The sequence below is a fragment of the Leuresthes tenuis genome, unplaced genomic scaffold (assembly GCF_036924035.1).
Source record: "Leuresthes tenuis unplaced genomic scaffold, fLeuTen1.0.hap1 SCAF_4, whole genome shotgun sequence".
In the NCBI taxonomy this organism is placed as follows: domain Eukaryota; kingdom Metazoa; phylum Chordata; class Actinopteri; order Atheriniformes; family Atherinopsidae; genus Leuresthes; species Leuresthes tenuis.
This window is the reverse complement of record NW_027325358.1, coordinates 20,906,171-20,932,650: the sequence shown is the minus strand read 5'-3', so window position 1 is coordinate 20,932,650 and position 26,480 is coordinate 20,906,171. Positions and strand designations below refer to the sequence as shown.

The window sequence follows — 26,480 nt, the reverse complement described above, 5'->3', positions numbered from 1 at the left end:
AGACAAATTGCTTCAAAATGTTTATTTCTTCAAAGAAGATGACATAAAAAGAGGAGGATAGAAACAACTAACATACAGATACTGTGAAAATGAGAGATGGCAGTCTGAACTTCTACAACAGTTTGTTGATAATCAAAGACATCAGTAATCAAACAATTCCTCAGAAATAGAACTCATTCTACACAAATGACCGTCTCATACTGTAGACTGCTAATGTTTGGAAATTTCAAAAAGGTTGTGAAAAGTACACTTTTATTTCTTGATAAGTACTTGCTGAACCAAAGTGACTGCAGATGACGAACACTGAGGAGGGAGGAATTCCCACTCCTTTACATCTTTGTTGGCATCTGCAAAGACAGAAGAGTAAACAGTTATATTTTTGTAACCCGTGAACATCTATTTGTAGTGCTCTCTGATTTTCAAAGGAATAGATTAATGTTACCTGGTTTGTCTGTGTGGGTTGGTCCTGCTGGAGCGATTGCAGTGGATCCTGAGATGGAACGGCGTTCGTATTGAAGGGTGGAATCTGAAACAAGAAACCAAACACATGAGAAAAAAGCAGAGAAACAGAATTTCAGAGAGTGCAGCTTTCTATTTGATCTTTCTTTGTCTTACATTCACGGGTTGCTGGGGAATGTTTTGAGGAGGATATCCAAATGGAAGAACCTGTGAAATGGAAATAAAGTAATTGAGCAAAATGTGTTTTCACAGAGACGTGAAAAGGTCAAAGGAAAATTTAGAAAAGGAAATTACTCACATCTGGTGAAATAGGACCATTTGTCATAGGTGGCATGTTCTGCATTACCTGAAACAAAAGTAAAAACACCAAATTCAGTCCTGTACTATACATATTTCTAAGTTTGCAGATATACATAATATATGTATGTCAAAGTATAGAATAATTACCCTTTGGTTAGTAAAGTCATAGGGGTAGAACTGCAAATTTGAAAACACAAGATCACAAAAATATAAATTAATCTTGTTCCACTGGTTGTTTATTGTACCAAACGTACTCTTAGAAGCATTAAATGAACACTTACGACTTCTAAGCTCTGTCTGCCTGGTGGCTGAGGAATGGAGAACTTGACCAAACCATAACGGGAGATGGGCTGCAGAAAGTAAAACCAGTTATAAGTGAAAGCAGTTACGTCTTGTTCAATCATATTTTCTTATGTAAAGTGACTTAATGAAAACCAGTATATGATTGCCTGTTCTGGGTTTGGTCCAGCCGCACCGCCACCAAATCCGTACGGATAAATCTGAGAGAAACACAGGCGTACAGTTGTACTGTCAGCAGAGTCGATCGTCCCATTAAAGGCCACATTTCATAGATACTAGATTTGTTTTAGAGCAATGAAAAGATGCATATGGTGTTTAGAAAAAAAGTGTGACATACAAATTCCATACTGTAAGCTCCTGGAAGTCCAGCTTGTGGGAAACCAGCGATGAGGGGGCTTTTCACCTGAGTGAATGTTGGGGAAAAAGTCTTAATTGTTTTAAATGGTCACAATGATATTTCTGAAAAATGAATAGATAAAAGAATAGATCAGCTACACAGTGCAGAGCATGCATGATTACCTGTGTAGGTGGCACCTGCTGTCTGCTGCCTGTGTAATTAGGCAAGTACTGATACTAGAGAGACAAACAAAAGTGGTCGAATCACATGAAACAGAAGATTTCTTCTTTGTTGTGTTTGTATTTGCATTTGTCTTCTATTTAACACTTACTGGTACGGCACTGGCTGTGCCAGCCAAACACAGGCAGAAGATGGCCAGTTTCATTTTCGTCCTACAGACATAAAATTCAATCATACAAATTCTGAAAAAAAGTCACACTGGATGGTTGCTTTCTGTTAGAAGAGCATGCAGGTACTCACCCTCTGCGATAACACCCAAGAAACAAGACAAAATGGTGAATTTTGTGGATGAGATGATGCCAGCTGATGGTATCTTATCATACATAGAGCTACTTTGACTCTTATAGTGTGCCTGCTACCTGAAGAGCCAATTACAGTCAAGGGGTGTGAAACAGCTCAATGAGTGGTTAGTGCTGGTGTCTAGCCATCAGCTTTACTAAATGACCAGTGGTCAAACCTGCTCTCTGACTAATAGCAGCGTTCGCATGATGTCTGGAGGCAGAGCACCTTCACTCTGTTCACCTCTCATTTTGCTGTCATGACATTTTTATTGAGCATTAGGTTTGCAGTTTTTGACACAACAGTTTTCTAGATTCCAGAGTCTCATGATCTGTTTCAGAATTACTAAAACAGTAAAGTTATGACTAAGGAGTTGGATTGTGGCCCCTCCACTAATCAGCATGTCTGCGTTCCGACTTTCTTAGTCTACATGTCTCACTATGAAAATAAGTTGGTGCTTTACCAAAAGTCTGCCCAGGTAACACTGATCTGGTTTGATACTGTATATGATAGAATTAGAAAGCCCAAATTTAAACAAGATACAGTGTCCAATGCCAGGGTTGCAAGGGTACATCACATAGATTACAAAATTGGACTGACATAATTTGACAACAAATAAATCTGGATAACACATCCCTCTGGTCCACACACCAGTCATTCTAGACACAACTGCAGTACCAACAGATAACAATACAATTCATCTGTAAGTCACTCTATATCAACTATAACAATGTTGTCTCTGAAGGAGATAACAATTCATGTATAATGTGCGCTGTTAACTTTTTCATTAGTACACATTATATTTAGTGTAAATACAGTACATTTCATATAATTTATTTTGTATATACTGTCATTACTGTGACTGCTTGCCTTTATATGCTTTTCTATTTGCACTGACGCGGAACAGTATTCCAGATTATGTGCTATGTACTAAGTATGACCGTACAATGACAAGATACACAGCTTGTTTTCTTTGACTATGAGAGTCAACAATAATTTCATTCACTGCTTACTCACAATTTTGAAAACCCTTATGTGAAAACTTGTGATGACTTGTGAATAATTTGTATAAAAATTATGACTTAAAGCGAATCACAGACATTTGTAGAAACCGTAAAATGCTGTGTGTTGGTTGATGGCCACGGCATCTCGTACTCCTTCCAAATATATTGATATGAGCTAAAGAACCACAAGAAAACAGTTGAACGCTTTCAGTTCATTTATTTTGAAGCACAGAGATTGCAAGTTTGACTGAGAAAACAAACTACAGATGATGAGAAAACCATATGCAGTGAAAGAAAATGCACTACATAGTCACATTCCTTTTGCAAAGAAAAGAGCACTTTTATAGTTTTTATGGTTGAAAAACCTTAGCACCACCTGCAGAGTGGACTTTTCCTCTAAAATGCAGAGCACCAATTTTCATCATTTGGAAAAAAGCATTGCTGGCCAATCAGTTTTCATTGAAGTTGGTCGTGGGTCTTACACCATGGGTCACCTTAAATGAAAAACAAAATCTATTCTGAACGATGTTTTCAGAAATTATTTCATTGTTTAGAAGAATATGCAGTTAAACGGTTAAATCTATGTTCCTTGTTTTTGTTACCTGTTTGCACACATAAGTGCAAAAGCTGCTGACTCAGATATCTTCAGTCATCCTCCTCCTCCTCATCATCATCACTGGGTTTGGCAGCCTGAAATGACAGAGGCATCTGGTGAACCAATCAGGAGTAAGAACAATCTCCAACATGTCATCTGGTGAGTCAATGTTTTTCAACAGCTCAGCAGAAATAGTTGGAAGACTTCCTTTCACGCAATACACATTTATTGGAATGAACCCGTTGCCCTCATCACCACTGTGAATTCAACTTCTGCTGCAGCCATTTGAATGTATCAAATCATACAGTATCATCAATGCTGTACTTTCTACATTTTGTTAAATTAATTTAAATAATCCAAAATGCAAATGGTTAGTTGCTCCTACAGGGGCAGCAGCAGCAGGTGCAGCTGGAGCAACTGGAGCAGCTGGAGCTGCAGCAACGACGGGAACAAGCGGGGCAGCAGGAACAGCAGGGGCAGCAGGGGCAGCAGGGGCAGCAGGATCTGGCATGTTGAATCCGAAGGGGTAGAACTGAAGCAGATGAGAAAGAAATTCAAACATTAGTTCAACTCAATCTCACAAAAGTTTTCTGCCAAACAGCTTAAAATCTGCAGGCACTTACAATCTCCTCATCCTTGCCATTTGGCTGGGGAATATCCTGCTTGATGAAGCCTCGGACCTTTCAATAAAAATACATTCAGACATTCATATATGCACTTAAAACTGCCGCACCTCAGGTATAAGCCTATTGTATCTTGTATCCATGTTTTGTCTCTAAATCAGCATTATCTATTTATAGTATGATTCATCTTTCATCATAATTGTACAATAAACTAACATACTTCTTTAATTGTTGCTATAATAGACCCAATATTTAGACTAAGTAAATATTGAGCTGTAATGTGTCACTCACAGGTCCTCCGATAAGCTGTCTCTGGTCATCAACTGGGAGCAGCTGAAAATTAGACATTATTTTTTATTTAAAAGAGTGATCACCAGACATAAATGTGCCTTGATAAGTAAAATAATGACATTTAGCTCTTACAACTTCCAGAGATCCAGCTGGGACTCCAGCTGGGATAGCCATGGCAGCCTGTGAAGAAAATATGAATCAAACTGACCTTTAGATGAGACACTTGGGCTATAGGGGCTATTGGGACTTAAATTAAAATATTTGCACAGCAGCTCAGCTAAGAATAAATGAAAAATTAGCACCACATTCACTAAGATCTTAAAATTGGTATTTTAGTGGTCTGTGTGTGTGTTTATGTGTCTGTCATGCTATTCAACATCTTATCCAGGGTTTGTGTGATTATACCTGAGCTGGAGCATGGTGGATGTCAAACTCCATGTACTTCTGCGACTGTTTTAGGGAGAAAATGATACAGATTCAACAAAATGCTGGTCAGTCTTAGATGAATATTTCAGACAAATGTGTTTGGTTAGGTATTTTTCAGAGATGAACAATGATATAACTGAAAGAAACAAAAAGGAAATTTGAGCATCTACAAAACCATAAAACTAAGAGAACCACTAATGGATTTATTATGTTGTCAGTTATTTGCAGCATTTAAAAGATACAAAAAAAATTATAAAATCACATGTGTAAGAGAAATAAAAGAATCTCAGATAAAGGGGTCTCTCTTACAGGGGCACAGAAAGCAATCCCAAGGATGCAGGCTGTAAGCAGGATGAATTTCATCTTGAATTAAGCTGTCAAAGAGAACATTTTGAGTTATTACATTTTGTAGTACTCACTGCAGAACTCCAGAAAGAAGTAAAATATCTTAATGTTGAACAATTTGCGTTGTTTGAGTGGTCTACGTTACCTTTCCGTTACGGCAGCTCGTGTGTACTGAAGGGCTGTTCGAGAGAGGTGTGATCAGTGATGGGAGATCTGCTCCTATTTATTTGCTGACAAAACAAAGAACATGCAAACTTTTGACAGGTACTGGTGACAAGCCAAAATATTTCACTTTATGATTCCAAAACTGGCTGCCTTACCTCCGTGAGAATTCCCCCCAAGACTTTTTTGGCTTGAAACATTGAAATGTGACATTAATCACATGTGTTCCTTCAGTGATATGATTTAAAGGGTGCATCTGTGGAAGATATTTCACACTCAAGAGGTTTCACGAGGAATCAAATTTATACGAGGATTAACTGTATACTGCCTGTATAAAGCAAATATACTGATGATGATGAATGGATGGATGACAAATATTACTCTGATTCTAGATCATATAGACATTTTTTTCTCTGTGCTGCTGTACTTTTCAGACGTCTACATTTTGGTGTGATTCTTCATTGTGGTATGTATTGGAAGTAAAGATGTTGGTTTTCCTTTGACCATAGGGCAAGTGGAAGGTACCTGTCTTGTGCTTCTTTTTTTAATAAAGGCTTTTTGGGTACTGGTGGCCTTTATAGGTAGACAAGAAGGACACAAATAGAGTGGGCATGCAGCAAATGGCCCCAAGCTGGGACTGGAACCTGGATAAGATGGAACTGCAGCCACTGTTCTTGGGGCGCCTGCTTAACCAGACGGGCTATACAGCACCCAATCCTGTGCTTCTGAATGTATGAAAAATAAAAAAAGTTACATTTGCAAATTCAACAGTTATTCCTCTTTCAAAATGTTCAGCTTGACTAAGCAGAATACTTTCTTTCACTTGGTTGGGGAGCTGAACTCCAAGACATGCTTTTTAGTTTTCCTCTTCAAGCTATAGTCACTTTTTCACCCTGCAGCGGGGAGTGTTCAAATGGCTTTGGTACAAAGAGCAGACACTTTGGTCTCTGCAGTGGGACTCTCTCAAGGCTACTTTTAGTCTTTTTGTCTCATCTCTGATTAATGACTTTCTCGCCTGGTCCATGAGTTTTGGTGGTCTGCCATTTCTTGGGAGGTTTATTGTGCTGCTCAAGTCTTTCCATTTGTGATAATGATTGCAATGGTGCTCTCTGATATATTAAAAGGCTCTGAACAGGGCTGTCAAATGATAAATTTTTTAATTGCGATTAATCGCAAACACAAAGAAAAAATGTATTTTATCTTTTATTTCTTCTTTCAAATAAAAAAGTGCATTGTAGACCCACTTGACATGTCTATTTAAAAAACACAGCACATAAAATGCCACAACAATGTGGTCTTAAAACTAAAGAGGTAGTAGACAACAAACGACAAACAGAACAGCGCCTAATGACAGTTAAATGAATGAAAGCCTGCAGTCATTAGACACATCAGATTCAGAACTGAACTCTTAGTGACTTTTCTCCTATTTATTAAGCCAATTGCTAAGGCCGCGATTAACCGCGATCAAAAGAAAAAAAATAACGCTAATTTTTTTTAAATAATCGCATCTCGATTAACACATTAACTATGACAGCTCTAGTTTGAAGTTTGATCACTACTTCTTCAGAGGGATATGTTGGTTTTGGTTTTTATTGTGCTATTGCATCGTGGTGCCCCTTGCTTAGGCTCTGGGCCTCTCACAACAAGTATATATATATATATACTACAATCATGTGACAAATAGGAAATAGGTTGACTTAATTGTGTACAAATTCTGTGACTTACTAAAGTAACAGTCAGGACCGGATCATAATTCAAGGCTTCAAAAGAAATATCTCAATACATACATGCAGCAATACACTACTTTACCTTATTTTAGAAGTTGTAAAACAAAACAAACAAGGATTGCAAGTATTCTTCAGACTCAAACTGTAAGAGAGACGGTGGCATGAGTTTTTGAAGGATGGGGCAGAAAGAAAAAAAAAAAAGGGCACATATAGCACGTCCTCACCACTGTAGAGAGCACTATAGCACACGTTTTGACTCCCGAGAGGACATCTGAGGGCAGTTTAGCACACGTTTTGGCTCCCAAGATGGTACTTTAGCAAACGTAGTGGCTAGCACACATTTTGACTCCCAAGAGGACACTTGAGGGCGCTTTAGCACATGTTTTGGCTCCCAAGAGGGCACTTTAGCATGCGTTTTGGCTCCCAAGAGGGCAGTTTAGCACGCATTTTGGCTCCCAAGAGGGCACTTGAGGCAGTTTAGTGCACGTTTTGGCTCCCAAGAGGGAAGTTTAGTACACGTTTTGGCTCCCAAGAGGGCACGTTAGCAAACGTTTTGACTCCAGAGAAGACACTTGAGGGCAGTTTAGTACACGTTTTGGCTCCCAACAGGGCACTTTAGCAGAAGTTTTAGCTCCTGAGAGGGCACTTTAGCACGAGTTTTGGCTCCCAAGAGGACACTTGAGGGCAGTTTAGTACACGTTTTGGCTCCCAAGAAGGCACTTGAGGGCAGTTTAGTACATGTTTTGGCTCCCAAGAGGACACTTGAGGGCAGTTAAGTACACATTTTGGCTCCCAAGAGGGCAGTTTAGTCCACGTTTTGGCTCCCAAGAGAGCATGTTAGCACACGTTTTGGCTCCCAAGAGAGCACGTTAGCACACGTTTTGGCTCCCAAGAGAGCACGTTAGCACACGTTTTGACTCCCGAGAAGACATTTGAGGGCAGTTTAGTACACGTTTTGGCTCCCAAGAGGGCGCTTTAGCACGCGTTTTAGCTCCTGAGAGGGCACTTTAGCACGAGTTTTGGCTCCCAAGAGGACACTTGAGGGCAGTTTAGTACACGTTTTGGCTCCCAAGAGGGCACTTGTGGGCAGTTTAGTACACGTTTTGGCTCCCAAGAGGACACTTGAGGGCAGTTAAGTACACATTTTGGCTCCTAAGAGGGCAGTTTAGTCCACGTTTTGGCTCCCAAGAGAGCACGTTAGCACACGTTTTGACTCCCGAGAAGACACCTGAGGGCAGTTTAGTACACGTTTTGGCTCCCAACAGGGCACTTTATCAGAAGTTTTAGCTCCTGAGAGGGCACTTTAGCACGAGTTTTGGCTCCCAAGAGGACACTTGAGGGCAGTTTAGTACACGTTTTGGCTCCCAAGAAGGCACTTGAGGGCAGTTTAGTACACGTTTTGGCTCCCAAGAGGACACTTGAGGGCAGTTAAGTACACATTTTGGCTCCCAAGAGGGCAGTTTAGTCCACGTTTTGGCTCCCAAGAGAGCATGTTAGCACACGTTTTGGCTCCCAAGAGAGCACGTTAGCACACGTTTTGGCTCCCAAGAGAGCACGTTAGCACACGTTTTGACTCCCGAGAAGACATTTGAGGGCAGTTTAGTACACGTTTTGGCTCCCAAGAGGGCGCTTTAGCACTCGTTTTAGCTCCTGAGAGGGCACTTTAGCACGAGTTTTGGCTCCCAAGAGGACACTTGAGGGCAGTTTAGTACACGTTTTGGCTCCCAAGAGGGCACTTGTGGGCAGTTTAGTACACGTTTTGGCTCCCAAGAGGACACTTGAGGGCAGTTAAGTACACATTTTGGCTCCCAAGAGGGCAGTTTAGTCCACGTTTTGGCTCCCAAGAGAGCACGTTAGCACACGTTTTGACTCCCGAGAAGACACCTGAGGGCAGTTTAGTACACGTTTTGGCTCCCAAGAGGGCGCTTTAGCACGTGTTTTAGCTTCTGAGAGGGCACTTTAGCACAAGTTTTGGCTCTCAAGAGGACACTTGAGGGCAGTTTAGTATACGTTTTGGCTCCCAAGAGGGCACTTGTGGGCAGTTTAGTACACGTTTTGGCTCCCAAGAGGACACTTGAGGGCAGTTTAGTACACGTTTTGGCTCCCAAGAGGACACTTGAGGGCAGTTAAGTACACATTTTGCCTCCCAAGAGGGCAGTTTAGTCCACGTTTTGGCTCCCAAGAGAGCACGTTAGCACACGTTTTGACTCCCGAGAAGACACTTTAGCAAGCGTTTTAGCTCCTGAGAGGGCACTTTAGCACGAGTTTTGGCTCCCAAGAGGGCACTTGAGGGCAGTTAAGTACACGTTTTGGCTCCCAAGAGGGCAGTTTAGTACACGTTTTGGCTCCCAAGAGGTCACACGTTAGCACACGTTTTGACTCCCGAGAAGACACTTGAGGGCAGTTTAGTACACGTTTTGGCTCCCAAGAGGGCACTTTAGCAGACGTTTTGGCTCCCGAGAGGACACTTGAGGGCAGTTTAGCATGCATTTTGGCTCCCAAGAGGGCACTTTAGCAGACGTTTTGGCTCCCGAGAGGACACTTGAGGGCACTTTAGCATGCATTTTGGCTCCCAAGAGGGCCCTTTAGCACATGTTTTGGCTCCCAAGAGGACACTTGAGGGCAGTTTAGTACACGTTTTGGCTCCCAAGAGGGCATGTTTTTCAACAATTAGGCCACGATCCACCCCACAACGCCCCCTCCACCCCTCCCACCCCCGTTGCACACCACTGAAGAGAGAGGTTCAGTGAGTATGAGACATGATTTCCACACAAGGATTTACCACCATGGAGTCCAGACCTCAACTCCGCAGAGAATCTTTGGGATATGCTGGACTTTCTGGGTCTTCCATTATAACCACACGATCTTGGCAAAAACATTGCAACTTTCGATGGAAATTTATGCTGTTATGTTGCTTAAGCTTATCAAAACTCTGCCTCAGCAAATGCTGTGGTTGTCGATTGCAATCGAGCAAAAAGTGATCCAAAAAATATTAAAGTGAGTGACTTATTTTTGGCCAGGCAGTCTGTTTAAAATCTTTTTTATTTGATATAATCTATCAAGACAAAGTAAAAGACAACTAATATTGATAACAAGTGAAGTTACATATTCATAGTTTGTAACATCCATGAGACACTTCATTATTATTCTACATTTTGCATCAGTGCTGTGTTAAGTTTTCTTTGTTGGCATATTAGCTGGTGGCGGCAGTCTCAGACGAGATTTCCCTGTGTGGGCTGGAGTTTGGGTTGAGCAGGTGTTTGGACAGTGGAAGCCTCAGGCGCTGCTTTCTCCAAACCTGCGGGAATGCTCGGTTTTGGTTCTGAGCAAGCGACCTTCTGTAATGGTTGGACCCCAACCGCTGAGCTTCCCACAGTTTTCATGGCACCTTGCTGTGCTGGATTTGTCATTCCAGCTGCCTGTGTCTGAGGCTGAACAGCTCCTCCACCTGCAGGTAGATTTGTGAGCAAAGTAGGCATATACATACCCAACCTGCTCATTTTAGCTGCAGTCTGAAACAGAGAAAAGAAGATAGATACTGTAAGAGGCACGGGAGGGAGACAGTTTCATCATCAATGGGATCACTGAGTTCACTAAACAGTCTGTTTAGACACGTTAAGAGACAGATAAAAATCTGGGCTGTCTTACCTCAAGTTCCTCTGAGCTAAGCCCGCCAAGTGAAGGGTTCTAGAAAAGAATGACAGCAGATGACAAATGAATATTCTCAGGGAGAAAATTGGGAAATTACAAAAGCTATGCTGATATCCAAGATCACACAGTATGGAGTATTCACCATGGGTTGTTGTAGCATGTATAAAACCTGGGGAGTCTGTGGATGAGAGATAATGCAATGATTAAAATGCAGCTTTTTACTTCTTGAAGTTTGCCTCATATTGAAAAAAATATGTCCTTTTTGTGATATAAAAGAGACCTGTTGCTGTGTTTGTTGAGGTGCTGCTCCTGAGGGTGCAGCAAGCCCTGCAGTATTTTCTGCAGGTAACACTGGACTGCTCGGCAGCTGCTGTGCTGGACTTTGAGGGACGGATGATCCAACCCGCATTGGGAATCCATATGGGGAGAACTGTTTGAGAAATAAATTACATTTATGTATTTGAATTTTTTTTGGCAGCACTGACTTGCAATAAATTGCCATAAGTTATATGCAGAAAATGAGGAATTAACAGTAAGACTTAAGCAATAAGGTGTGACTTTCCATTTCAGCACCATAAATCAAGCTGTAAAATTATGGCAAAGTATAGACATCTTTATTTGCACAACACCACCTTTTATGAAGGAGACTCAATCTCTCAATTTCCCTTTGAAAGCACATTAAAAGAGAAAGAAAAATGCATTATTGGAAAATGTTTAAGCCACCCCAAGGGGTAATCTTTCAATCTAAATTGGGTTGTGGTTGGATTTTTTTTCTTTGTAGCTACAGTTTATGGTATATACATGCAATGCTTTGTAGTGTGAGTGTGATATAGCTGCAGGCACTAACACTGTGTGTGTCCTAATAATATCTTACCAGCTGATTGCTATAGGGTGATGAAAGCAGTGGCAAAAATCCATAAGGTGGAAACATCTGGTAACAGCATAAATGTGAAATGAAAACATGAATTTATGTAAATGTTGTTTTAACAATAGAGTGGGAAATGTTATAGAAGTTGAATAAAGTCTATACCAGAGGCTGCTGTGCTATTGTCAGCTGGTTAACAGGCAGAGGTCCATGGACGCTCTGCTGGAGGGGGATTATCAGTGGACTGCCGCCTTGTGGAAACCAGGTGTACTGTGGCAATGAGGGCTGGGCGCCAGCCTGGGGATCCAGCTGCTGGGGAGATCCAGGATGTGGTTGCTGTGGGTTGGGAGAAAGAGGAGCTGGCGTCTGGGCCTCAGGGTTCTGGTTTGTGACCTCCCCGGGCTGACTTCTTTGAGTGGCTCCTCCTTGTGACGGCTGGAGAGGATTGGCATTTGGGCCAACCTGTAAAAGAAAAGAAAAATCCCACAATTGTCAGAGTTGCTCCAGATTTTACAAATTGTTCAACTGAATAAATGTTAAACTAATAGGCAGAAAACTAAGTAATAACTATTAATTTGTAGGTAAAGTTGAAATGGTATTTTCAATAATATTGCGAGTACACTCACTGGTACAGCAGACACCATTATAATGACACATGATAGCAGGAATATGGTAATCATTTCCAATAAGTTCAGAAAATAAATATTGTTTTAAATTTCCTCAGCGAAGGTTTTCAAGTGATGTCCCCTACAGAGCACTCAGAGTGAATTCACTGAAACTACCTGGATGGGAGCATGGTTTTATGCATTGCTCACAGAGTGAAACAACCAATCACAGGTCACAAAAAAAAAAAAAATACACCTAATCATTTGTTCTGATTAGCAGTCAATTAGAAACCAACCAGAAATTGTTCTGAATACCTTGAACTGCATGTTATTCTGCAACTGTGATGCTGTAACGTCTATAGAAATGAATAAACAATAACTGAGGAGGACAGGACTTGGGGTTTCCTGTTACTCAGAGCACCTGTGGGTGCGGCTGATGTGTAAGTGTCTAACCGGTGTAATTACTAAACCATATATGTGGAATGTGCAAAAAAAGTCAGAAAAGTACACTTTTTCTAAAGCTGCAAACATATACACTGTAGTTAGACTGTCTGGTGCAAAGCAAACATGAAACAAACAAAAAAAGTTACGTTGCCTCACATACAGAGATCTTAACAGTCAGTGACTGTATGTGTATATGAAAGCACTGAAGGGAAGACAAATAATTATGCAGAATTACTTAATCATAGCTGCAACATTATTCCGTGAAAAGTAATATCTCTGTCTGCCGTGTAAAGATTTTTAAAGCTTTATATTTCTCATTTATTATATTCAATTTCAGTCATACATCTATTGAATATTATAAATTACAGGTGTTTCTGGGCACATACATTCAAGAGAATACCCTGAACAAAGGTTCACTGTATAAGATGGACTTATTCACTGCTAATTCCACTGCTTTACTAGAAGCTGTGGGTCTTTTGGATGTAACAGAAAGCCATTTTATTTGACTATTTTCTAAATGATAAATAAGAGCTTTAATGAGCCCATAGGCTGGAGCCTGTCCCAGCTGCCACTGGACAAGAGGCAGAGTACACCTTGGACAGATCGCCAGTCCATCACAGCGCCACCATAAGTACACCCACACTTACTCCGATGGTCAATTTAGAAACACCAGTTACCCTAACGTGCTTGGTTTTAGTTTATAGGAAGAATCAAGAGGACCCAGGGAGAACCCACACATGCAAACTTAGCACAAAAATCCTGCGGCTGATGTTCAAACCATGACAGTGCTAATCACCACAGCAACCACGCAGTCCTGTTTGATTTGAAATTTTAACAAATTGATTAGAGGAAATAGGGGCTTGGTAAGCGACAGTCTACACTGTAGGGTGAGCGAATTAGTTGAGTGTAGCACAATTGGTGATTCGAAGCATGTTTCGAAAAGAAAGAGCAGCCCTAATTTTAAGCATTGCCATTTAGTAGAAGTGTGGACAGCTTGAGAGACAATAGAATTTATTGTTTTTTTACTATTAATCCTAAAAACTAATAAGTGACAAGAAAATCTAACAAACAAATCTTTTGCAATTTCAATTAGTTATTTAGTTATTTATTGTAGGCATTATATTATCATTTCTTTATTCTAATATGTTTGCTTTCCTGATATTTGACCTGTATACTGGTCATATAAACGGTCTGAATAAAATATCAAATTGGCTGTGGACAAATGTCCCTGTGGTCCCTGCAGAAAATGCACTTTCACAAAAAAAAATTGCCTCCGTAAAAATATATTTTTTCAGATTGCATTTTATTTTTCAAAACCATCCAATACATATGGTAACACACAAAAAGGAACTCTGTCAGTGTACATTCAAAAGAAATGAAATTTGACTGGAGGACATCAAACGACAAATTTTTTTGACATTCATCATCAGTATCAGTGGAAAAAGTAGTAAAAAAATTTTAAAAAGTTATGAATGAGTAAGTCTACTGAAGAGTCAACAGTTCAGAGCAGTGAATGAGAATATTGGTCAAGAGTATGAGTCAGAAACACACTACGACAGACTTCACTGATGAAGCACAGAGTCAGTTATTATCAGCTTACACTCATCCCCCACTTAAGCTGTGTTGATCCAGGGATGGTTATATGTGTGCCAACTGACTGGAAATGACACTGGTGTGTCATCAGCACCCTGTTATCCGTGTCTGCAAGACCTGCCTCTGACAAAACTTGTCATTCCCCCCTAAATCCCTATCACAGTTTTACATATTCCAATGAATTTAACTACAGTTTTTAGGGTTTCTTTTTTTAGTTAACTGTGACTTCATAAAACAAAAGAGAGAATGAGAAACAGTCGTTGAAACATTACTAAAATGTTTTATATGCTAACTAATACATTCATGTTTTTTTTTTTTTTTGCAAAATCTATTCAAATGTCATTCAGCCAAGGTTTAACCTTGAAAAAATCCTATCGACGTATTGTGTAAAAATTGAAAAGACACAGAATACATTGCCTCGTTTCTGTGCACGCCTTAAGTCATTGGAAAGTCAAAGCAAACTAATTCATGCTGCTGTTCCTCTTCTCAGATCAGAGCAGTTCACCTGGCATCGCCTCTGATCTCCGTGGTCTGGGGGGGTTGCGGGCCTTGCGTTGTGGTTGGTGCCATTGTCGTCGTTGTAGGTGGTTTTGGACACAGAATAGGAAACAGAGCACAGAGATCAATTTTAGTCCACGGGTTGCATCTCTGGAGAAAGGGAAAACAATCGCAGAAATAACTGTGAGTAAGTTAATAATAAAGAATCATTATCAAATCATTCATCTCTTATAAGTTATAAACTATTACCTCATTACTATCAGACTCACTGCTTGAACTATCACTGCCAAAACAGTTCTGGAAAAGGGATAAATATGTATTTTACTTTCAGTGTGAGCAGGAAAAAGTTTACAAATCATAACCATCTGGAAAAAAAGATGGGATGAAATGTTTGCACTTACAGTTGCATAGGAGTCAGCAAAGAGGAAAATCACCAGGAGGAAAACCTTCATCTTGCATTCCATGCTGTAATTCAAATCTTCTTAAAACTGCCTCAGTGTAACGGTAGAGCAAAAGAATAAACAGCGCATTAATGAATAAGATATCAAGCTCATGTGCTCTCCCTTCAGATGGTTGCCTCTGGAATCTCAATTAGCTTTTAAACAGCCTCAGACTGTCGACATTTCTTTCCCACTCCAAAGGTGTTACTACATCTCACATGTGTGGTTGGCCGGAGACTAAGCCAACAAAGGTGTGAACATAGTTTCGGCACTTGATCTGATTGTATTAGTGTTACTTTAAAATGTCCACATCCTGCTATTAATCCTGAGAGACATAAACAAAGTCCTCCAAACCTTACATTTTCTCAGCTGAGCACACACACAAACCAACACACTCACAAAGGGATTGCACTCTGATCCAGACAGTAAGTTCCTCAGTAAGTCTGTACTTACAGAGGAAGTCGGTACAGAGTTTGTACTTGCGAAACACGATGTGTTGCAGAAAGCGGTATTCTCCACTTGAAAAAGCATTACCTGCTCAATCCTTTTCAACTACTAGAATTACCTTGTGTACACATGGAGGAACTCATTTTTTTCCTCTGTTGCAGTCACTATGATTTGCACCTTGTTGCAGGTCTCTTCTTGGAAATTTTTTCCATGACAGTTTAGTAATGAGGTGCTTACTCACCATTACCTATCATTTCTGCATCCCTTCAAGCACGGTGAAACCTTTTTCTTATTAGTTACGCAGTCGTTTTTATTATCCGTATAAGGATTTCCTTCAAAGTAAAACATGCCAAATATACAAGCCCACTTTGAAAATGATTGTGATGCTGTGCAAAATGAAAATTGATCATTTTTCATTTACTGCAGAAATCATAAACCAATATTTGATTCACAGTAGAACATAGAAAACACATCGAATGCCTAAAGTGAAACATTTTTCCTATCTCATGACAAATAATAGCTTATCTTGTCATAGAATGTCATAGCAGCAAAAGGGCTCAAAAACGTTGAGAGAGGACCATGTTCATGAAGGATCCTCTTCACTTCTGTCTCTAAACATCTGGGAACTGAGGAGATCAGTTGCTGGAACTTTGGGAAAGAAGTCTGGACTGCAAGCAAGTCAGTCCAGTACCTGGAGTCTCCGACAACAAAGCCATGCTGTTGTAATAGATGATAATAGAGCTCTAAACTGCATTTGTAGATGCCTTATTCCAGTCTCTAACCGCATCTCCATCTAGAAAGGAAGATTTTACTGAAATACTTGACATGAAAGTGTGTTATTTGTCTGAAACTGAAATATTACTTCTTCTTCAGGGAACTATTTAATCTGTTAGATTCTGCTTATTCCAGGGTTAGGGTTAATTTCAAAGGGCGTATAATTTCCTTTTGAGATCAATTTTTTTTTTTTACTTAATTCATTTTAGCCTCCGATCTTGTTGAAACTTCATAGTAAGGGGATACACTTGTCTACCTCACAAGTCAAGCTGAGAGAACCATCAAAGACCTCTGATGCGGGATAATTTCAAGAAACTAATCTGGGATGCAAAAGCATAGCTGCTTCCATCCATCTTTTTCTGTCTCTATCCCAGGTTTTTTCTGATGATATTATGGGCAGTATTCCAACTGCAATGAGGGTAACAGGCAATGTGAACATTCGGAGAGAGGCAGTCATGCATTTTCATACTTATTCTTACTTTTGGTTCAGAATCAGCAATGAACCTAACATTTTTGTATGTGAGAGGAAACTGGAAGCACCCAATGAAAACCAGTACAGGCAACAGAGCGAACATACAGACCACATACAGTACGTCTTCCACACAAGGAAAGTCACAAGTTTCGCAGTAACGCCAACAATTAATATCCACAAATTGTTGCTCACAATTGAGACACACAAGGTTTGCTCGTGAGCAGCATCTTATGACCCAATGTGTGAGTGGGTTTGGTATATTGACAATAGGCTGGGCAGGTCTGACAGAGTATTAACTCCAGCCTGATTATGTTCATACGGGAGAGATTAACAGTTGCATTTACTGATGCAACGTGATTAACATAAAGACTTTGTTTTAAAGAATGATTTATGGTTATCTTTCATCTGGTCTTATAAAAAAGTTGTTTTCAGATATATGTGAAAAAAATTAATGAATAAAAATCATATGAAACACAAAGTAAGCTGCGTGAACTGAAGATGGATAACGTTTGTGAACAGCAAGTTAACATAGTGGTGCATTTAAAGATGATGTCTCTCAAACGTTTTTTTTTTTAAAATAAACAAAATAAGAAAGAAAAATACATAGACCACATATTTTCTAGTTCTGGTTTATTTAGAACATACAGAGAACAATGAGATTTGGATTTAGAATATTATAATATATCTAGAATATTATTTTAAATAGTTGTGGGTTCTCAGCAAAAGATGAGAAACTGACTTGAACTGTCTTAAAACAATTTTAACATAGGTTTCAAGCACAGTGATTCCTCTCTCTCTGATTTATTTTGCAGCAGCAGTAGTTGCAGCTGTAGTTGAAGAAGTTGCAGCGGCGGTCGTTGTGGCTATAGGAGTTGTGACGCTTGGTGCAGTAGTGGTTTGTTGGCGGAGGATGGAGAGAAGGTACTGAAGCCACCGTCCGTTCAGACAAGGAGGGCCATGATGACGATTAGACTGCCGATGGCCCTGCAACAAAATCAGAAACATGTGTTCACATCTGCAGCACAGTAGAAGATCCTCTAACAATGGGAGAGTAATACACATCCAAATGTGGAACAATGGAATCTAGACAAATCCCAAAATAAAACAAGACACTCACCCCTTGGAAGAGGGAGCCAGGACGTGCAACTCGTTTGGCCAAGTCATTCTGCAACTACACAAACAACAAAGCACATTGACTTTTAGCCACAAGACTCAACACAACAAGGCTGACAGAGTCTTTGAGAATATTGCACTTACAGAATCGGCCAACGTAAGGCTCAGCAGGACTCCAAGCAGAAATATTACCTTGAGCATGGTTTCACTAATCACCTGTTGAATTACAAAATACAATAATGATCATACGATCAAAATTATCAGTTAAATCTGCATCCCGCCAACATGAGGCAGAAAATAAAGACAATAAAGGAATCGTATAGTTACACTTGAGTCTTCACAACGGCAGCTCACTTTCTCACAGCTGGACGGCAGGAGTAGGATGATGTTTCCCTGAAAGTGGAGCTTCTTTATGTACAGTGACAGGGTTGGATTAGAGCTCATTAGCATTTTGCATTGTTGGGAAATTGCAATTATTGGGACACGTTCCACCTACAGACTTCAAGGTGAAGAAATAGATAAGGGAGCAATCAAATGAACATGGACACATCAAAAGTTTAGGCACCCCTTGATAAATCTTATGCTGTTGTCAATATTTCAGTGAGTAGAAGATTAATTGATCTTAAAAGACCATAAAGTTAGACATAGAATAATTTTGTCAGTCATTTAGTTTTGTTTTTGCAAAACTTTTGTGTGCACATAAAAAAAAAAACCTAGTTCTATGTTCTATAAATCATTAGTTGTAGGTCCCTGTCAGCTGCTAACTCTGATAAACCAAACTCATGCCCACAAAGCAGAAAAAGGTTTTAACCAATTTGCAGCCATCTAAACTATTTGTCAATGATTAAGTTCATCATGTAGTAGGTCAACAGGAGAAGCCAAGTACTCACAACTTGGAAGGGGACAGACATAATGCCATCTATTGTATCAAAAATAATTCCCCTCCTGTGTCGGTATACTGGAACAAAGACAGGGATCCTGTTAAATCTTGAGCTTTAGCTGTAGCTTGACTTAACTGTGCATGGAAACATGAAAAAAAGGTGTCACTGTATGCTCGGTGACAACGATCTTCAAATACATCGTGAATTTAAAAAAAAAAATCTGTATCAGATGCTTTACAAAGAAAGACTTGTTGTTACTGTACTCTTTCTTTGTAGATATTCAAGCCAGACTTTTTAGTTGTGTAACAAAAAACAGGTACAACCTAATCAGCACGAAATAGGTTGCAATGTTATGTCTACAGGAAACCACATTTTCTTCAATGTTTTGTTTGCAATATCAAACCTAATGCCAATCCCACCCAGATATTAACACAAACAGCTTGAGAGAAAACCATAAAGAATGACTGGAGAGCAGCTTTTCCAACACAGAACACAAGCTTACACAACAGACACTTTATTCATAACTTGGATGCACATTCAGAGCAAATACATAAGCTTCATATTGATGAAGAGAACATAATAAAATAAGTGTTCCTCACACTACAGTAACACCATCAGGACATGAAAAGAAGTAGCTATTTTGATGTGCGTTTGATTTACATTATTCCTTTAGACAGAACAGGGCATATGCCTAAATAAAGGTTGAGTCATGTTTTGCCTGGGGTGAGGAAGGAGCGAGAGCCAGGAAGCTAAAATTAATCAAAACAATTTATTTTGAAACAAGGGCATGGCAAAGCCAGATGCAATTACCAAAAGAAGACTAAAAAACAAAATCCAGAAACTGACAAAAGCTATTAGGAACTGTGATAAACTGGGGAAACCACAAGCAAGCAGTAACAGCAATACGAGTGGGGAAAACAGAGGATCTGACATACTGAAAACAAACAGTGAGACTAAATACTGTGGGGTGAATGATTTGTGAGTAAGTGCAGCTGAGCATAAATGAACACAGGTGAAGGGAGTGGAGCTGATGACTGGCAGAAGGGAACTGAGGAAACAAGTGAGGAAATGGCAAAACTGTTACCAGACAGAAAAAAAACCACAAAATATATAGATCGTGACAGGTTGGACAAGCTGTCATTGCACAGCTGCATGTGTTCTATAACAATTTAGCATTTTCTCTCTCTCGTTTGACAAATGTCCAGCTGAGTTTTGGGTTATGCATGACTGTGAGCTTTATGAAGCAACAAACTAGCTCTTAGGGGTTAACAGATGGCTCTAAAACATCTGCTTTCAGCTCAGACACTTGCGTTTGACACCTGCAGAAAACAGTTTTTCTCTGCTTCTTTTAGCTTGAATATATATATTTTTTTGGTTATGCATAAGCACCATAGCAACTGAACTAATTATGGTATCCATTGATGTAAAATGGCCACAAAATTGTCGGGACACTGGTCTGACAGTTACTTACTTCTTGTCTCTGATGATTGCCATTTGGTGGATTTAACTATGTGCTGTGCAATACAGTATAGCCAATGACACGAAGTATGCTCTGCTTACAAGAAAAAAATCAATCTGCTGCTCTGTGGCAGTAACTGGTTTTCATTTACATGTGAGGCAAATCTGAATTTTTGGATAAGCCACAGCAATAGATGTGTGACACAGTTACATTTGCACTGACTGGTTTGAAGTTAATTAACTAAGCTGTGTAGTGTCCCCACAGAATGGCACCAAAGGCCATATTGCTACTTGATGGAATTTAGCAGAAGAAGTAGTTGTCCTAACTGGAGACAAACCTCTTTGAGGAAACAACAATTGCGATGGACATCCACTAAAAGATATCAAGGAGTGTTCTTCTTCAGGAATTACTTCCATCTCCAGAAACATCTGGGGTATCATATCATATCTGGGAAAACATTGATATGCCACATGTACTTGATCTTTGTCAATGTATATTTGAAACAGCTGTTAAACCACAACATTTAAGTTTTTTGCCAGATCCCTACTGCAGCAACATGCAAAAACCATCTTTAAGCAATTGTATAAACATTTGTTGCTTTGGTTGAAATTTCTCTTTTAATTTTTTTTTTTTAACAGTTTCATTTAAATGTACATCACAAAAGACAGTGAAACACATTGGGCCTCATGCAAGAACATTTTCGTATTTTCATTCTAAATTTCTCTCACTTTTTTCATAAGAAGGTACGAACATGCCACTTCAGACAAATGCTCTTAACTTTGGAAAAAGAGTGTAAACGACCTGTGTAAATGATGAATGCCACCTGTGCGTATTTAAGTGCACAGGACAGTAAATTGGCATACTCCACTCCCAAAACAATACCATAATATAGCTGCAAGCAGCGATACGGGGTCTAGCAGAATAGCAGGTAAGCCTGCGGCTGCTCAGGAAGGCATCATGAGTCCATAGACCAAGTTTGGTGTTTGAAATGAACTCGTCTTCATCCAGGGATTCCAACGGTACCTCATTTGTCCAATTTGAACCAACGGCTCCAAAGCTATGAGCAAAATGCAGTTTTTCTACTTATAGCGCCCCCACTGGGTGGACGTTCACCAGACTTCTTGGGCCTCTTAAAGACTTGGTCATGAGTCTGTGTTATAAGTTTGATGTCAAAAGATTAAATGGTTGCTGAGATATGGCCTCACATCCTGTTTGGCGCGTCATCGCTGAGTTTGATTGGCTGCTACGGGCAAACGGTAGCGAATTAAAAAATACCACTTGAAAGCTCATGTGAGGCTCAGTCTGAAGATTCTATATGTCAAGTCCCGTGGAAATCAGACAATCTGGGTGACCTGTAATGCGTTTTGAAGGATTTTGATGGAATTCACAATGGCGGACAATCCAAGATGGCGCGCATGACGTCATGAGATTGATTGACCTCGGCTATATCCAGGGACTCCAACGGTACCTCATTTGTGATATTTGGACAAACAGGTGTAAAGTTATGAGCAAAAATGCATATTTGCGAAATATAGCGCCACCTATAGGTCAAAGATCACTAAAATTCTTAGGCCTGTTAAGGATCGAGTTATGAGTCAGTGTCATAAGTTTAATGTCAAAAGACCAACCGGTTGCTGAGATATGGCCTCACGTCCTTTTTGGCGTTGTCGCCGTTAACTTTGATTGGTTGTATTGGGTGAACAAAGTCGAAATTGAAAAATCCGCTTCGTATCCTTTGTGCGGATTCGTCCAAAGATACTGTGTGCCAATTTTCATGAGAATTGGTCAAAATTTGTGACCTGTGAAACTTTTTGAAGGTTTTCAACAAAATCCAAGATGGCGGAAAATCTAGTCAGACGGAAAATGACGTCATAGGGTGCGTTGGAATCGTCATGATCCAAGGATTCCAACGATACCTTGTTTTTGAAATTTGGACCAACGAGTCAAAAGTTATTTAGCTGAATGGGCTTCAAACTTTGACATGTTGGTGGCGCTAGAGAGTTTAGAATTTGGGCACGAAATTTGTTGAATTTGCTAATGGCATGGTCCTAAAAATATGGGCCAAATTTCACAACTTTTTACCATTGCGTTAATGGGGCTGCCATAGACTTCAATTGCAGCGGAAAGTAGAAGAATAAATATAGCTGCAAGCAGCGATACGGGGTCTAGCAGAATAGCAGGTAAGCCTGCGGCTGCTCAGGAAGGCATCATGAGTCCATAGACCAAGTTTGGTGTTTGAAATGAACTCGTCTTCATCCAGGGATTCCAACGGTACCTCATTTGTCCAATTTGAACAGACGGCTCCAAAGCTATGAGCAAAATGCAGTTTGTCTACTTATAGCGCCTCCACTGGGTGGAAGTGCAACAGACTTCTTGGGCCTCTTAAAGACTTGATCATGAGTCTGTGTTATAAGTTTGATGTCAAAAGATCAAATGGTTGCTGAGATATGGCCTCACGTCCTGTTTGGCGCGTCATTGCTGAGTTTGATTGGCTGCTACGGGCAAACGGAAGCGAATTTAAAAATATCACATAATAGCTCTTGTGAGGCTTGGTCTGAAGATTCTATATGTCAAGTCCCGTGGAAATCAGACAATCTGGGTGACCTGTAATACGTTTTGGAGGTTTTTGACATAATTCAAAATGGCGGACAATCCGAGATGGCGCGAATGACGTCATAGGATTCCTTGACCTCGGCTATATCCACGGATTACAACGGTACCTAATTTGTGAAATTTGGACCAACGGGTCAAAAGTTATGAGGAAAAATGCATTTTTACTAAATATAGCGCCACCTATAGGTCAAAGTTCTCCAAAATTCTTGGGCCTCTTCAAGATCGAGTTTTGAATATCTGTTATGAGTTTGATGTCAAAAGATTAACCGGTTGCTGAGATATGGTCTCACGTCCTTTTTGGCGTAGTCGCAGTCAACTTTGATTGGATGTACTGGGTGAACAAAGTCGAAATTGAAGTAAAAAACGAGCAACTTTTGTGCGGATTGGTCCAAAGATACTCTGTGCCAATTTTCATGAGAATTGGTCAAAATTTGTGACCTGTGAAAATTTTTTAAGGTTTTCAACAAAATCCAAGATGGCGGAAAATCTAGTTAGACGGAAAATGACGTCATAGGGTGCGTTGGAATCGTCATGATCCAAGGATTCCAACGATACCTTGTTTTTGAAATTTGGATCAACGAGTCAAAAGTTATTTAGCTGAATGTGCTTCAAACTTTGACATGTTGGTGGCGCTAGAGAGTTTTGAATTTGGGCACGAAATTTGTTGAATTTGCTAATGGGACTGTCCTAATTAGATGTGCCAAATTTCACAACTTTTTACCATTGCGTTAATGGGGCTGCCATAGACTTCAATTGCAGCGGAAAGTAGAAGAATAATAATAAATATAGCTGCAAGCAGCGATGGCGGGGTCTAGCAGAATAGCAGGTAAGCCTGCGGCTGCTCAGGAAGGCATCATGAGTCCATAGACCAAGTTTGGTGTTTGAAATGAACTCGTCTTCATCCAGGGATTCCAACGGTACCTCATTTGTCCATTTTGAACCAACAGCTCCAAAGCTATGAGCAAAATGCAGTTCTTCTACTTATAGCGCCCCCTCTGGGTGGAAGTGCACCAGACTTCTTGGGCTTCATACAGACTTGGTCATGAGTCTGTGTTAGAAGTTTGATGTCAAAAGATTACTTGGTTGCTGAGATATGGCCTCACGTCCTGTTTGGCGCGTCATCGCTGAGTTTGATTGGCTGCTAAGGGAAAAGGGAAGCGAATTTAAAAATTTCACATAATAGCTCTTCTGAGGCTTGGTCTGAAGATTCTATGTGTCAAGTCCCGTGGAAATCAGACAATCTGGGTGACCTGTAATGCGTTTTGGAGGTTTTTGACATAATTCAAAATGGCGGACAATCCGAGATGGCGCGAATGACGTCATATGATTCGTTGACCTCGGCTATATCCACGGATTACAACGGTACATCACTTGTGAAATTTGGACAAACGGGTCAAAAGTTATGAGGAAAAATGCAATTTTGCTAAATATAGCGCCACCTATGGGTCAAAGTTCTCCAAAATTCTTGGGCCTCTTCAAGATTGAGTTATGAATATGTGTTATGAGTTTGATGTCAAAAGATTAACCGGTTGCTGATATATGGTCTCACATGCTTTTTGGCGTAGTCGCCGTCAATTTTGATTGGATGTACTGGGTGAACAAAGTCGAATTTGAAGTAAAAAACGAGCAACTTTTGTGCGGATTGGTCCAAAGATAATCTGTGCCAATTTTCATGAGAATTGGTCAAAATTTGTGACCTGTGAAATTTTTTTAAGGTTTTCAACAAAATCCAAAATGGCGGAAAATCTAGTCAGACGGAAAATGACGTCATAGGGTGCGTTGGAATCGTCATGATCCAAGGATTCCAACGATGCCTTGTTTTTTAAATTAGGATCAACGAGTCAAAAGTTATTTAGCTGAATGGGCTTCAAACTTTGACCCGTTGGTGGCGCTAGAGAGTTTTGAATTTGGGCACCAAATTTGTTGAATTTGCTAATGGGACTGTCCTAATTAGATGTGCCAAATTTCACAACTTTTTACCATTGCGTTAATGGGGCTGCCATAGACTTCAATTGCAGCGGAAAGTAGATCAATAATAATAATAATAGGAAAAGCTACTAAAACAATAGGGTTCTGCAGCTTCGCTGCTAGACCCCTAAATATAGCTGCAAGCAGCGATGGCGGGGTCTAGCAGAATAGCAGGTAAGCCTGCGGCTGCTCAGGAAGGCATCATGAGTCCATAGACCAAGTTTGGTGTTTGAAATGAACTCGTCTTCATCCAGGGATTCCAACGGTACCTCATTTGTCCAATTTGAACCAACGGCTCCAAAGCTATGAGCAAAATGCAGTTTTTCTACTTATAGCGCCCCCACTGGGTGGACGTTCACCAGACTTGTTGGGCCTCCTAAAGACTTGGTCATGAGTCTGTGTTATAAGTTTGATGTCAAAAGATTAAATGGTTGCTGAGATATGGCCTCACGTCCTGTTTGGCGCGTCATTGCTGAGTTTGATTGGCTGCTATGGGCAAACGGAAGCGAATTTAAAATTTTCACATAATAGCTCTTGTGAGGCTTGGTCTGAAGATTCTATGTGTCAAGTCCCGTGGAAATCAGACAATCTGGGTGACCTGTAATGCGTTTTGGAGGTTTTTGACATAATTCAAAATGGCGGACAATCCGAGATGGCGCGAATGACGTCATATAATTCGTTGACCTCGGCTATATCCACGAATTACAACGGTACCTCATTTGTGAAATTTGGACAAACGGGTCAAAAGTTATGAGGAAAAATGCATTTTTGCTAAATATAGCGCCACCTATAGGTCAAAGTTCTCCAAAATTCTTGGGCCTCTTCAAAATCGAGTTATGAATAAGTGTTATGAGTTTGATGTCAAAAGATTAACCGGTTGCTGAGATATGGTCTCACGTGCTTTTTTGCGTAGTCGCCGTCAACTTTGATTGGATGTACTGGGTGAACAAAGTCGAATTTGAAGTAAAAAACGAGCAACTTTTGTGCGGATTGGTCCAAAGATAATCTGTGCCAATTTTCATGAGAATTGGTCAAAATTTGTGACCTGTGAAACTTTTTGAAGGTTTTCAACAAAATCCAAGATGGCGGAAAATCTAGTTAGACGGAAAATGACGTCATAGGGTGCGTTGGACTAGTCATCATCCAAGGATTCCAACGATGCCTTGTTTTTGAAATTTGGATCAACGAGTCAAAAGTTATTTAGCTGAATGGGCTTCAAACTTTGACATGTTGGTGGCGCTAGAGAGTTTTGAATTTGGGCACGAAATTTGTTGAATTTGCTAATGGGACTGTCCTAATTAGATGTGCCAAATTTCACAACTTTTTACCATTGCGTTAATGGGGCTGCCATAGACTTCAATTGCAGCGGAAAGTAGATCAATAATAAATATAGCTGCAAGCAGCGATGGCGGGGTCTAGCAGAACAGCAGGTAAGCCTGCGGCTGCTCAGGAGGGCATCATGAGTCCATAGACCAAGTTTGGTATTTCAGATGAACTCGTCTTCATCCAGGGATTCCAACGGTACCTCATTTGTCCAATTTGAACCAACGGCTCCAAAGCTATGAGCAA

The 26,480-nt window shown here is 40.2% G+C and overlaps 3 protein-coding genes and 2 long non-coding RNA genes across 5 annotated transcripts; all 5 read right to left on the bottom strand.

Annotated features, from left to right (window-relative positions):
- Positions 1 to 7: 7 nt before the first annotated feature.
- scpp5 (secretory calcium-binding phosphoprotein 5) lies at positions 8 to 1,832 on the bottom strand. The gene is made up of 10 exons (XM_072383840.1): positions 1,728 to 1,832; positions 1,579 to 1,632; positions 1,397 to 1,462; positions 1,209 to 1,259; positions 1,041 to 1,109; positions 907 to 936; positions 758 to 805; positions 616 to 666; positions 443 to 526; positions 8 to 347 (listed from the first exon to the last, which is right to left on the bottom strand). The coding sequence occupies exons 1-10, from the start codon at positions 1,809 to 1,811 to the stop codon at positions 330 to 332; spliced, it is 555 nt and encodes a 184-aa protein (XP_072239941.1). The 5' UTR covers positions 1,812 to 1,832; the 3' UTR covers positions 8 to 329.
- Positions 1,833 to 3,122: 1,290 nt separating this feature from the next.
- scpp7 (secretory calcium-binding phosphoprotein 7) lies at positions 3,123 to 5,427 on the bottom strand. The gene is made up of 9 exons (XM_072383839.1): positions 5,345 to 5,427; positions 5,164 to 5,228; positions 4,834 to 4,878; positions 4,561 to 4,608; positions 4,429 to 4,470; positions 4,138 to 4,194; positions 3,900 to 4,046; positions 3,522 to 3,609; positions 3,123 to 3,413 (listed from the first exon to the last, which is right to left on the bottom strand). The coding sequence occupies exons 2-8, from the start codon at positions 5,215 to 5,217 to the stop codon at positions 3,565 to 3,567; spliced, it is 438 nt and encodes a 145-aa protein (XP_072239940.1). The 5' UTR covers positions 5,218 to 5,228; positions 5,345 to 5,427; the 3' UTR covers positions 3,123 to 3,413; positions 3,522 to 3,564.
- A 4,873-nt stretch (positions 5,428 to 10,300) lies between these two features.
- Positions 10,301 to 12,360, bottom strand: ambn (ameloblastin). The gene is made up of 7 exons (XM_072383700.1): positions 12,231 to 12,360; positions 11,770 to 12,066; positions 11,614 to 11,670; positions 11,020 to 11,169; positions 10,882 to 10,917; positions 10,737 to 10,775; positions 10,301 to 10,600 (listed from the first exon to the last, which is right to left on the bottom strand). Exons 1-7 carry the CDS (start codon positions 12,282 to 12,284, stop codon positions 10,301 to 10,303), a joined length of 933 nt encoding a protein of 310 aa, XP_072239801.1. The 5' UTR covers positions 12,285 to 12,360.
- Positions 12,361 to 14,494: 2,134 nt separating this feature from the next.
- Positions 14,495 to 15,348, bottom strand: LOC140305071 (uncharacterized). Its single transcript, XR_011915333.1, has 3 exons — positions 15,146 to 15,348; positions 14,994 to 15,041; positions 14,495 to 14,894 (listed from the first exon to the last, which is right to left on the bottom strand). It is a non-coding gene; the product is annotated as an uncharacterized lncRNA (long non-coding RNA).
- Positions 15,349 to 17,700: 2,352 nt separating this feature from the next.
- On the bottom strand, positions 17,701 to 18,405 carry LOC140305070 (uncharacterized). Its single transcript, XR_011915332.1, has 3 exons — positions 18,318 to 18,405; positions 17,995 to 18,206; positions 17,701 to 17,861 (listed from the first exon to the last, which is right to left on the bottom strand). It is a non-coding gene; the product is annotated as an uncharacterized lncRNA (long non-coding RNA).
- Between the last annotated feature and the right edge of the window lie 8,075 nt (positions 18,406 to 26,480).